Genomic DNA, 12595 nt, shown 5'->3' with positions numbered 1-12595 from the left:
GCTCCTCCAGTTCCAACCCCTGCCACAGGCAGGGACCCCTTGTACTGGAGCAGCTGCTCCAAGCCCCTGTGTCCAACCTGGCCTTGAACACTGCCAGAGATGGGGCAGCCACAACACCCTCAAGCAAACTGGTCCAGTGCATGGCAAAACTGTCCCCTCTAAACCAGCAAAGCCCAATACACCCATCAGCATCCATGTCAATCCACCATGCAGCCGCTGTAACAGCCAGGCCAGCTTCTGCAAGGGTATTTATAGAGGGAATGCAGCCACGAGGAGTCCTGTGTGGTTTGCTGAAGAAGCTGTGGAGGTTGGGTAGGTATCCAGGGGCAGTTGGGTACCCACCTTTGAGGAACTGCATTGGCAAAACACCCACCAAGGTTGAAACTGCAGCTTCTGAATTCCTTCTGAAACCATGGGGCAGCCTTGCTTTTTGTTCTGTTAAAATCAGGTGCTGTTGTTCTTCAGCTGGAAACAGCTCTATGGAAAGGGAACTACTTGATAAAAAGCTGAGCTGTTTTCCAGGCTATACTGGAATTTAAGGTCAAGTCTATCTATATCTGTCCATTACTTACCATGAGCTGAGCTGCTTCGTTCAGTTCATCCTATTTAATCACCAAAACCCCTTGGCCACACTGTGAACACGCAGAACTCTTCCATGGGCATGACTTCACACTGTGGCATTGTGCATGCAAAGATCCACGCTGCAATAGGAATAGCAAATGCCACCTCCTCATGGGAAGCTGCTTGGGCAAAGGGGCTTCACTACCTGCTCTCTAAGTAGATGGTAATGAAAACTAATCAGGATAAACATTAATTCAAGAGGTTTATTTACTTGTCAGAGCTCCTACTCTGCATAAGGAGAACAAGTGTTCACACACTACTCACAGCTTCAGCCAGCTCTCAGGGATTATACTGAGGTTTCCTGATGGCTTCTCACTGGGCTGTTTAAATACACTTGCATATCCAAGAGTTGGGACTCATCCCTTCAAAAGAAACACGTTTTATCAAACAACAAAGACTTCTGGAAGCAGTTTTAACTCTCAACTCAACTCTGAACATTTCACAAAGTCCTTCAAAGTAATTCACTACTCCTACAGTGAAGACAATATTAACAGAGACCCCAATGCTCCCACACCTCAATTAAATCTATAACATAGGAGAGGAAGAAAAGAGAGAAGTTAATGGAAGATGTGGTCGTGTGGCTGTTAGGAATAAAATCTACACTATTTCCCAGCTGGGAGTGCCTGGGGAAATAATTTCTAGCTTTGGGAAATAGAGAAATTACTTTTTAATCAAGTTATAAATACATAGCTTTTTTTTGGGGGGGGAGAATTAATTAGAGATGGATTTAGTAATAATATTTGATAGACTTTGCTTTGTGGCAGAGAAATAGATACATAAAAATCATAGTTCCTGTTAGGCAGAAAGGTTCAGTGTAATCACAACAAAGGCTTGGCTAGTAGCAGCCATCAATGGTTGGCCTTCTTCCGCCCCGACGGGATTGGAGGTAGGACAGGTTTGGAGCCTGACCAGTTGCTGAGCTGAGGCACTTGAGGAGAGCCAGTCTTGGACTTGCTGTGCTTTCTCTGGGGGTTGTCAGCAGAGAATTCAGTGTCTGTAGAAATAAGAAGTGAAGAAGCACTAAGAAGGTGTTTATAGAATCATGGAATGGGTTGGGCTGAAGGGACATTAAAGCTCCTCCAGTTCCAAATCCCCTTCCACTGGAGCAGCTGCTCCAAGCCCCTGTGTCCAACCTGGCCTCGAACACTGCCAGGGATGGGGCAGCCACAGCTTCCACAAATCTGCAGCTGGAAAGCCAGTGTTCTGGGGAGTGAGGGAAGAGCAACACCTTCAGGTAGTGACTGCTCCCCCTCTACATATGGAAGAGTAACTTTACACCTAAGCAGTCAGTACCTAATTTCTCAAGAAGTTCATAGATAGAAAGCTGCTGTATTGAGTGTGTTGCATTCACACTGTGATGAGTCTGCCAAATCAAAGAACTGTAGAATCATAGAACAGTTAGGGTTGGAAAGGACCTTAAGACCATCTAGTTCCAACATATCCTTGTTTCTTAGAAGTGTCATTACTAGAAGCATGAAGAAGCTGCTCTGTAACCCAAATAAAGCTACTGTTTTTATAGTAAGATGCACAGCCTGAGCAAAGCTGTTACATAGAATATAGGACTGAATGAACCAGGTTGGAAAAGACCTTTAAGATCCAGTCCAACCTTTATGCAGCACTGCCAAGGCCACCACTAACCCATGTCACTGAGGGCCTTGTCTACACAGTGTGTGAACACTTCCAGGAATGGTAATTCCACCACTTTCCTGGGAAGCCTGTTCCAAGTGGTTCAAACTGTGTTCCTATATGGTTCAAACCTTTCAATCTGTCCACTCCATGTTCAGCTCTTCTTGGATGTTGATGCTCAGCTTTGGCTTCTTCAGTGAGGTGAGCATGAGGAGCAGGGCTCCGAACAGGCAGAGCTTCAGCAGCAGATGCACCAGATGAGAGCAGGAATTGTCCTCTGGCAGGACCAGATTCCTTGCAGCTGAGAGGAGGAAATGATTCATGCTTTAAAATAGCAATAAATGCTATGCATTTATTGCTATGCACCAAGCCTGACAGTATCACTGATGTTGCAGTCACACAACTCAGTCAAGAGACAGAAATAAATCCCGGTACTTACTGGTTACACAAAGCTTTACACATCACAAAACTTCTAGTGCTACACAACCACTGCTTCTCTCCATTTGAATTTATTGATTTCACCAGCCACTCGATGGTGCAAAAGAGGTGCCTGCCACACACTGCATCAGCTCCAGATCTGAGATCAGAACTCAGAGCTCCTTGTTTCTAAATCCATCTTCAATGCTCTCTCTTGGTGAGTGAAAGAAAATAGGAATTGCCTTGAAAAGAAGCGATTCTGTAATATCCCAGTGACAACACAAACCATGAGCAGTCATTTACCAGTGAATAGTACCCAAAGCACCTCTGACCTGTTCTGTCTCTTGCAGAAAAGCCAAAACACAAATGGTCTGAGACCCTGACAATGATAATGACCATGCTGTAGCTCGTTCTGATAAAGACTTCCCATTTCCCTCTATATACTATCAATTTACTTCAAGTACGGAAAAGGCCTTGATTGATATGGAAGGATCAATAACTACCTATTTAATGCAAAACTGTTATATATTTCTGGAGCAATGCTTAAAATGTCTTTGTACAGAAAGGACTATTCTGGTCTAGGCGAGAGAAACTAATTCATAGATTTATGAATCTAGGAGGAAGATTATTCACCCTGACCTTACCCATGGGGCAGGCCAAAGTAATTTCACCCTCTAATTCTTGCAAGAAGCATTTAAGCTTGTGAGAATAACTGTGATTGCAGTGTTGTGGGGAAAGGAAAGGAAGTATTTCGGTGGTATTTGAATAAACCCATATAATAAGAAGAAAGGATCATGAATAATGAGATATAACAGTGAGGTTCTCCCATAAGAAACAGGTAATTATCTTGTCACTAGATAGATGTACTATGGAAGACTATGGGATTTTTTTTCTGTTGCCTTCAAGGTAAAAGGGTATTTTATCCTTTAATGTACTGAGTACTAACATCTTCCTCTGAGGTCCACTGCACCCAAGGATGCTCATCAAACACCCAGTGCTCCAGCCAAGTGCTTAACCCTAGTTATAATCTCATTTTAGCTGCCTGTAATACTCATCAGACATAACTGTGGTAGGGATAAGAAATAATAGAAGTAGTAAATCCAGGCTTAGTGTAAACAGCACCTTGGACCCTTCAACAGCATCTATTCCAGTTTCTAAAAGGCTGACTACTGCTTTTTGCTTCAGAGAACACAGTCACACATCCACCTACTAATAAAGGCTAAAAATAGATACCATATAGTTAGAATTAACCCCTGTGGATCTCTAGCTGCAACTACTTGTGTTAAAAACCAGCATCCAGAGGTACTCAATAAGAATCTTCATTGCTTTCCTCCTCAGCTGTCCCTTTCTTAAATGGCAGAAGACAAGGTAGAGCCTGGAAATAGATTACGTACCACTGGGCAGGGTATAAAGGTAATGTAGGTACTCAGGCTTTTGTAGTACAAGTGTTACAGGAAGCATTTAATTTAATTAAGGATTCTTGTAAAGCTGCTTAATGAGAATGACATCAAAGATAAGTGGGAAACCAGAGCTTGTGAGGTCTCTGCCATGTGGATGTCCAAGGTATTTGGGAAGTGTGGGACAGAGGAGCTGAGAATTTGCCTCTCCTTTATGCCTTTGCCAGGTGACCTGTGAATGAATTTGGTATCTTTAGTCCTGTCCTAACAGCCTCAGCACAGAAAAGAGACCGATTATAGGGAAAGCTCACATGCTGGGGGGTTGGAACTGGATGGTCTTAAGGTCTTTTCCAACCCAAACCATTCTATGTGTCCTGAATTTAAAGTTTTCCCTCAGTAATGAGTTGAGGAGTAAAGCACTGGCCTGCTATAGATCCTGTTTAGATTCTGGTTGCACTGGGCTGCCAAACCCTAATGTACATCATTGCACATGACACTGTAATATTTCAGTTGATGGACATTTCTTATTTGCTTGTGTTTGGCAGGAATGGGGATGAGCAATTCAATATCTGAGTCAGTTAAATGGTAGGTGAGGTTCTTATTCCTCCCTCAAACTTGCAAACAGGTATAGTACAGAAGCTAATGGGAGACCTGACATGGAGAATGTCATCTCCTTGTCTTCAGTGTGAAAAGATGCTTACACAAGAATAAAAACTGTGGCAGTTGCTCTAATTTTGTCTGCTTTCTATTTCTGTAACCAGTAGAAGTGAATGGAAGAGAACAGTGGGGTGAGGTTTGAAGAGCCCAGTAGGGAGGCACAGCCCACAGCCTGTACATACAAGAAAAAGTGAGGGAGAAGATATTAGAAGACATAGAGAGGGACTCTTCAGAAGGGAATGTAGTGATAGGACAAGGGGGAATGGCTTTAAACTACAAAGGAGATTTAGGTTAGATATAAAGAAGCTCTTCCCTGTGAGGGTGCTGAGGCGCTGGCACAGGGTGCCCAGAGAAGCTGTGGCTGCCCCATCCCTGGCAGTGTTCTATGATTAAGAAGTTTCTACTCTCCAACTCACTGTATTTTGTGTCTCCTCACCTCATTATGCTGTAATCAGATCGTTTCAACAACCTTACAAATACTTCTGCTTGGTTAAAGTGAGTGATGAAATATAGCAGAGAGGGACCCAAGGAATTTATCATTGCCTGTGGCAAGTAGCAGTGCTTTAAAGCACAGTTGTAAGATCTATTGCCCTAAAGGACTGCTACTCACCAAAGGCAATGATAAATTGCTTAAGCCTATGAGTGAAAACAAATGGCACCTCAGGCAAACATAATCCACACTTCCATGTGTGGGAGAGGTCAGCCTCCAGCAGAGGACTTGAGAAGTCCCTGGAAACTGGCACAGTGTTTTCCTTAGTGAGATCAGGAAAGACCAGGTCATCGTAGGTTGCTTCCCAGGAGAAGACCATAGCTATGGTCTCAGCAATGCAGAGAAGCCAAGGATGTAATTAGAAACTGTCCTGCTGAGACCTGCAGGTCAGTGGGCAGATGTCTAAACAAAACCTAAATGCAATCATTTCACTTGCAAAGCAGAAGTAACAGATACAGGGCTTGTATCCAACAAGTGGCAGTGACCTGAGGAATAATGCTGCTGCTTCCACACCACAGCTCAGGCTTAAATGAAAACTACCAGATTTGAGAAATAATGCAAAACATTTGGGAGCTGGACACAGTGTTGCCCAGTGAGATATGAGACTAATCTGCTCTTGATATGAGACTAACCCTGTTCTTGGAAAGCAGTATTTCCTTCACTTGCTGTGCTCACAGCTCAACATATTCATACTCTTTCCCCCTTGATGACTTTCTTTCAGTTTAATCTGTCTTCCATTCCAAATGTTGAAAGCATGAAATTGGAGAGAAAGAAGAACATATTAAAGCGCCTCAATATTCAAACAAGAAGGGGGCTACAAGGATGCTGGAGAGGGGCTCTTCATCAGGGACTGGAGTGACAGGACAAGGGGTGATGGGATCAAACTGAAACAGGGTAAGTTTAGGTTGGAGATAACAAAGAAGCTCTTTCCTGTGAGGGTACTTAGGCACTGGAATGGGTTGCCCAGGGAAGCTGTGAATGCTCCATCCCTGGCAGTGTTCAAGGCCAGGTTGTACAATGCCTCAGATATGTGGGGGCTTTCAAACACATCTACACAACAGCATTTCCATCCATCACTCCTCTAAGCAAATTCCTACTCAACTTCCCATATTCCCCTTGCAAAAGGAGCTGGCAACACGACTCTCTACCAGTTTGCTGTAGGCCATGCTGCATACACGGAAAATGAATCAGATTAGCAGTTTGCTTTTCCTCTCCTCACAGTTGTTTTCCCACTGTGTTATTAACAGTGCTAAACGAAAACAGTGCTGAAGTCAAAACACCACAATGTGGTGGAGTGGAAAGACATATTTATTCCCATATGTGAAGGGTAAGACCTTTACAACTCATCAGAGCTTCACACTCACTTGAGTTATAGGTCTTGCTCCTTCCTGCTAAGGACAGATGATGCATAATCCCTCAGCAACTTATTACGCACTTGCTTTCTCTCACACACTCACTCTGTTCCCCTTCAGCACACTCCGCCAAGGCACAAATACTCAGGACAAATGAGTCTGCAGAGGCCTGTGGTTTTGCCCTTTTTACAGCATGCTAATTAACTACTTGTAATTACAGTGGCAGGTAGTACATCACAGAGAGAGCGCAGTCTCTCTAGGATAGAAAAGGAACGCAGGGGTTTTTACAACAGCAAGTTTAGCTCAAAGTTCTGGTTAACACATCAGGGATAAGGTGAAGGGCTTCAGATCTTATAAAGATGCTCAGCATTTCTCTTTGGTCTGATTTAATGTGGAAAGCTGCCTCTTATCAAAAGAAGTGTGACCAGCAGGTCAAAGGAGGGGATCCTGGCCAGAGGTGCTCTTGTGAGATCCCATGTGCAGCACTGTGTGCAGTTCTGGTGTGCTCAACATCAGAAGGACATGGAGCTGCTGGAGCAAGTCCAGAGGAGGCCACGAGGATGATCAGGGGCTGGAGCAGCTCCTGTATGGAGACAGGCTGAGAACATTGGGGCTGTTGAGCCTGGAGAAGAGAAGCTGTGTGGAGACCTCAGAGCAGCTTCCAGTGTCTGAAGGGGGCTACAAGGATGCTGGAGAGGGACTCTTCATTAGGGACTGCAGTGATAGGAAAAGGGGTGATGGGTTCAAACTGAAACAGGGGAAGTTCAGGCTGGAGATAAGGCAGAAGCTGTTCCCTGTGAGGGTGGTGAGGTACTGGAATGGGTTGCCCAGGGAAGCTGTGAATGCTCCATCCCTGGCAGTGTTCAAGACCAGGTTGGATGAAGCCTTGGGTGCCATGGTTCAGTGTGAGGTGTCCCTGCCCACAGCAGGAGGGTTGGAACTGAATGACCTTAAGGTCTTTTCCAACCCAAACCATTCCATGATCCTATAATTCTATATGTGTTCAGGAAGTTATTTAACAATGATTTTTACAGGGTGTGAAAACACAGAGGTGGAAAAGCCACAGCATGGTGTGTTTAAACAGAGCAGGAAAGGTATATTGGTTTGCATGGGTTTAGAACAAGATAGCAGACACGGGATTGAACCCATGATCCAATTCAAGTTTACCAACAGCCATACAGCATAGTTCACTCTAAGCCATTCAACTCAGCTCATTCAAGTTGAAGTTTTCAGATGAGCTTTGTGGTAGGTTCTGAAGAGTGAGCAGAGCATGGCTATAAGCACACACCTACTTCCTAGTGTGGATGGGGATCTGGTGGGTTATGCTTCACTAGGTCATGCTGTGTGGCATCCGGCTGCTTCTGTATATCCCATCTGGGCATGGGATTACAACAGATGGCCAGGAGAGGGGAAAAAGCAAAGCTTATCCAGGATACTGCATAGAAAAGCTGCAATGTCATTGCCACAGCAGCAGACAGGCTTGTTGGCAGCTAGAGCTCAGCTGTGCTTATGAAACAGGACCATCACAATGGAGTAAGTCACAGCCATCCTGTAAGAGGCAATGTGTACCTGCAGAGCCAGTCAGGAAAATATAGCTGAAGGCACTGAAGATGTAGCCTTTTCATATCTTCTTCTACCTTCACCTCTCTACAAGGTTTAAATGAGATAGGGAGATGTTTCTCATGCCTCAGAGCCTGCTCAGCTGTGGTACAAGTAAATGAGGTTGTTCATCACTCGTGTACAGAGATGCTGCACAAGATACGAAGCATGGTAGCAGTATTTGAGATAGCAAGAGAAGGTAAAGGTACTACAGAGCTCAGTATCATGATGGGATCTGATGCTATCATGGATGAGATATGAATGTGAAGATCACCCCAGCCTCCCAAATGGTAACTGGTATTCCTCTAAAGAAAGAATGAGAAATAACCCTGATAGCAATATCTGGTAAATTTGTTTTAAAAACGTATTTATCACTCAAGTTCTGTTTTTCTATACCTGGACCGAGTTTCTTTCAGCATCTTTCTCCCTTCAAACATCCTCTTGAGAGAAAGCTCTCAAAATCCTCTCTCTGTGTATGTGAATTATAGTATCTAAATTAAACCAGCCCCACAAATGGCAAGACTTTGGTTTATGCTGCAGTGACACGTGCTTAATAAGGCTGTTGATGTAACAGATGAGACAACTGCATTAGCTTGGGAAATGGTTTTAGTTCTTGCACACTGCAGCATTAACCTTCATTCCACCCAGCAATGATCTGCTCTCTCAGAAGCTGAACTCACCGGCCCTCTGGGTTACTCAGGGGGAAGCTCTGGTCTTGGGTCATATTCCTGCTATCTGAGAGCACAGAAGCATATATTGTTGGTTCCAGGAACTGCTGATGGGAGCTGCTCGGTGCAGGAGTGGCTGCCAGGTCCCTGAGATGATACAGAAAGAAAATCAAGTGTTTGTTACATGCATTTATATACTGTGATAGCTTCATTAGAGCTTAGTGAGTTCACAAGACCTGCTCAGCTGGAGGGGAGTGTTATCTCCTGTGGGAGAGAAGCAGCAATATCAGCAGCTGGGGGTAGTAATCCAGGCTCTGTTTATAGCAAATACAGAGGAACAGTCACAGCTACAGTAGGAATAAACTCAAGCTTAAGTAAGGAGCTAAACCAGGCTGGATGAATCACTCTCCATTGAGACAGCAGTGTAGGGCAACTTGTTCAGATAGAGACATTTTTATTAGACACAAAATTGGGTGAGACTGTGACTAACTCACAAGATGAGATTTTTCATCATCACTGCCATGTATAACACCTAAAGCGAAGCACTCCTGATAATTCCGATGTTGGCATCACTATTATTGCAGTAATTTGCACCACTATTCATTATTATAGACTTGAACCACAGAGCTAAAACCAAAGACTATGATGGAATGTTTTGAGTTGGAAAGGACCTTAAGGACCATGAAGTTCTAACTGCCTGCCAGGCAGGGACACCTTCCACTAGCGCAGGTTGCTCCAAGCCCCATCCAACCATAGGCTGTTAAGGCAACAAGTACACAGCTGCTGGTTTCCCATAGGAAACAGAAAGGCTGGAATCTCTCATTGCCTTTTCACATCTCCTCATCTTGCCAGAGCAGGACTGTTCCCCTCTGTGGGTCTTCTGATGCTTCAGTGATGAGGCTTTCCCCACCCCTCCTCAGAAGTCAGTCCCTAGCCCTATACACTGCATTGCAAACCAGGTTTTTCCACTCTTTGCCTTTAAATTTCCCTTTCTTTAGTTTATTCTTATTAACACCTATAAATAAAGCTTCCCTAGTGTAAGGCCTCAAGCTGTTATTGTTTCACTGTCAAGCAACCACCAGCTGGTAATGGTGTTTGTTTGCTATCGGCTCAGATTGGAATCTGAACCAACTACATAGGCAAAAGGGCCTGATTCCTTTAATGGCCCCAGAGCCGACTGCTCTCAGAAATCAGTTCTTGTAAATCCACATGATGGAAATGAAAATAAGAAGAAACAAAGAAAAGCTCAGCAAATAAGTCTGATGTACAGCACAGAAATACACTGCCTGAGAGGGGGGCTTAAAGCAGGAATCTGAAGGCAGGACTGAAGGACAACCATGGGAAAAATGGGCTCTGCTTCCTGGAGCAAAGGTTTGGCTTCAGAACCTGTGACCCACTCTGGGAAGCTGCAATTGAGTTGACAAATAAACTTAAACCAACCTGCCCAACAGCTACCAAAAAGATGTGTTTTTAGAGGTGTGATAGGGATGGTTTTTCACCTTCTGTCTCTGCACTAAATGTCTTCATTGTGTTGTCTCTCATGTTTTGTACTGTCATTATAGGTGTTTAGGTTCAGAGTAGAATTCAAATTGCACCAAGATGCTGAAGCTCAAAAAAAAGAAAAGAAAGGGAAAACAGGCTGAAGTTCAACAGCATCCTGTGAAAAGGCATATCCATGAGTTTGGAACAATGTCCTGGGTTTGTCCTTAAGAGGGGCACAGAAATAGAACTGAAAGAGGCAGAAGCTGTTCCCTGTGAGGGTGCTGAGGCGCTGGCACAGGGTGCCCAGAGAAGCTGTGGCTGCCCCATCCCTGGCAGTGCTCAAGGCCAGGTTGGACACAGGGGCTTGGAGCAGCTGCTCCAGTGGAAGGGGTCCCTGCCTGTGGCAGAGGGTTGGAACTGGAGGAGCTTGAAGGTCCCTTCCAACACAAACAGTCCTATAGTCCTCTGGAACAATGTGCATATAGATCTTATGCTCACTGTAATCAAACCCAAGCTGAAGAGAGTTTCAACCACAGGCAGACCGTAGAATCATAGAATAGTTTGGGTTAAAGAGGACCTTAAGACCGTCCAGGTCCAACCCCCTGCCATAGGCAGGGATGCCTCACACTAGACCATGTCACCCAAGACTTCATCTAACCTTGAACACTGCCAGGGATGGGGCAGCCACAGCTTCTCTGGGCACCCTGTGCCAGCGCCTCAGCACCCTCACAGGGAACAGCTTCTGCCTTATCTCCAACCTGAACTTCCCCTGTTTCAGTCTGAACCCATCACCCCTTGTCCTATCACTACAGTCCCTTATGAAGAGCCCCTCTCCAGCATCCTTGTAGTCCCCTTCAGACACTGGAAGGCTGCTGTAGACCTTCTCTCTCTGCAGTTCTGGCAGTGAAACTGTAAAGGGTATGAATTCCTTCCAACTCAGAGAAGCAATGTTATAAATCCTCCTCTCGGCGCTGCCTGCTCTTGCTTCCTCCAGTTCTTTCAGCAACATTTAGACGAAATCAAGAAGTTAATCATTAGCTAAAGGCCTGATTTGAAGGAGACTTCAACCCAACCTCGTATTTATTACCCTCAGATACACAGACAACTGGCAAAATTACTCAGAGCAAACCACCGAGTGTTGCTTGTACATTATGTTAGGCAATGAGACATCAAAATGACTTCAATTACACCTGCACACAGCTCCAGGCAAAAAATAGAGGCCAGGTTTCCAGTAATTTGGGTTTAAGAATCTACATTTATGTAGATAAGCCTGAGGGTCTGCAATAAATAAGATAGGTTAGATTCTTGTGTGACACCACTTTTAACATTCTCATACTCAGGAAAATGGAGCAGTATATTTCAGTTTGGATTAAAACATCTAATGATGAGATTAAACATTAAAGAATCTTTTTAATATTTACAGATACACAAGAATTCAAAACATACCTTTGGAACTTCTTGGAATATATCATTTTTGACATCGGTTTCATCTATTTCATAGAATTTAAGTCCATTCATCACTGAAGCAGGGTTCTCATTCTCTGCAGCAGCACTGCTCAAACACGAGCTGAGCTGCCCCTGCCCTCCACCATTTCTGGTCCCCAGCCACCTATTTACATTCCCAGTCCTCTCTCAGTATGATGCTAGCAAAAAGTGGTTCTTCCTAATATCCAGATTGGATATTAGGAGCAATTCCTTCACTCAGAGGGTGGTCAGGCATTGGAACAGGGCATGCTTTGCCTACAAAGGTCACATCAGATGATCCTTGAGGTCCCTGGTGTTCTATGATTCTCCGAACCTCTCTTCCATGAAGATCCACCAAACCCCAGGTGAGCTTTTCCAAGGTGAAAGCCCCTTTCTGATGGTATTTAAAACTTGATTCAATCCTCTGTAAATAAACCTGCTCAATAGAACAACCATACACTAACAGTGAGTGGACCTCTTGACCTACCAGGTTTTCCACTATTTAATTGCTACATTCCAGGACTGAGCTTCTCTCTCAGCATTTCAACCACTTTATAACATTCATATTTACAACCCCTCTTAACATAACCTCTTGTATGGAATGGGATGTTGTCTACTCTTGCCTCCAATTCCACTGAGTGCATCTATCCCTTGAGGCCTGGTAATTGCAAGTACTGATTGGGGGTGACAGGATTTGCTCTCACCTGCCTGACAGCTCTGCCAAAGCAGCCTGATACTTAACTCCAAAATCAGCTTCCAAAAGACGTGTCTTGTGGAATAAAGGGAGCAAAGAGCAACAAGCAGGAAGACTCACATGAACAG

At 44.4% G+C, this 12595-nt stretch overlaps 1 protein-coding gene across 1 annotated transcript in view; it reads right to left on the bottom strand.

Annotated features, from left to right (window-relative positions):
• Window positions 1–1237: 1237 nt before the first annotated feature.
• The window catches only part of LRGUK (leucine rich repeats and guanylate kinase domain containing), a 56470-nt gene continuing 45112 nt past the window's right edge, over window positions 1238–12595 (bottom strand). Inside the window, exons 18-20 of the mRNA XM_034062894.1 lie at window positions 8840–8974; window positions 2379–2548; window positions 1238–1615 (exon numbers count right to left, since the gene is read on the bottom strand). Of these exons, the coding sequence (XP_033918785.1) occupies window positions 1470–1615; window positions 2379–2548; window positions 8840–8974 (451 nt within the window). The 3' untranslated portion in view covers window positions 1238–1469. The remainder of the gene's footprint in view (window positions 1616–2378; window positions 2549–8839; window positions 8975–12595) is intronic.

This window comes from Melopsittacus undulatus, chromosome 5, assembly GCF_012275295.1.
Source record: "Melopsittacus undulatus isolate bMelUnd1 chromosome 5, bMelUnd1.mat.Z, whole genome shotgun sequence".
Taxonomy (NCBI): domain Eukaryota; kingdom Metazoa; phylum Chordata; class Aves; order Psittaciformes; family Psittaculidae; genus Melopsittacus; species Melopsittacus undulatus.
The sequence above is the reverse complement of the archived record's forward strand: the minus strand, read 5'-3'. Positions and strand labels throughout refer to the sequence as shown.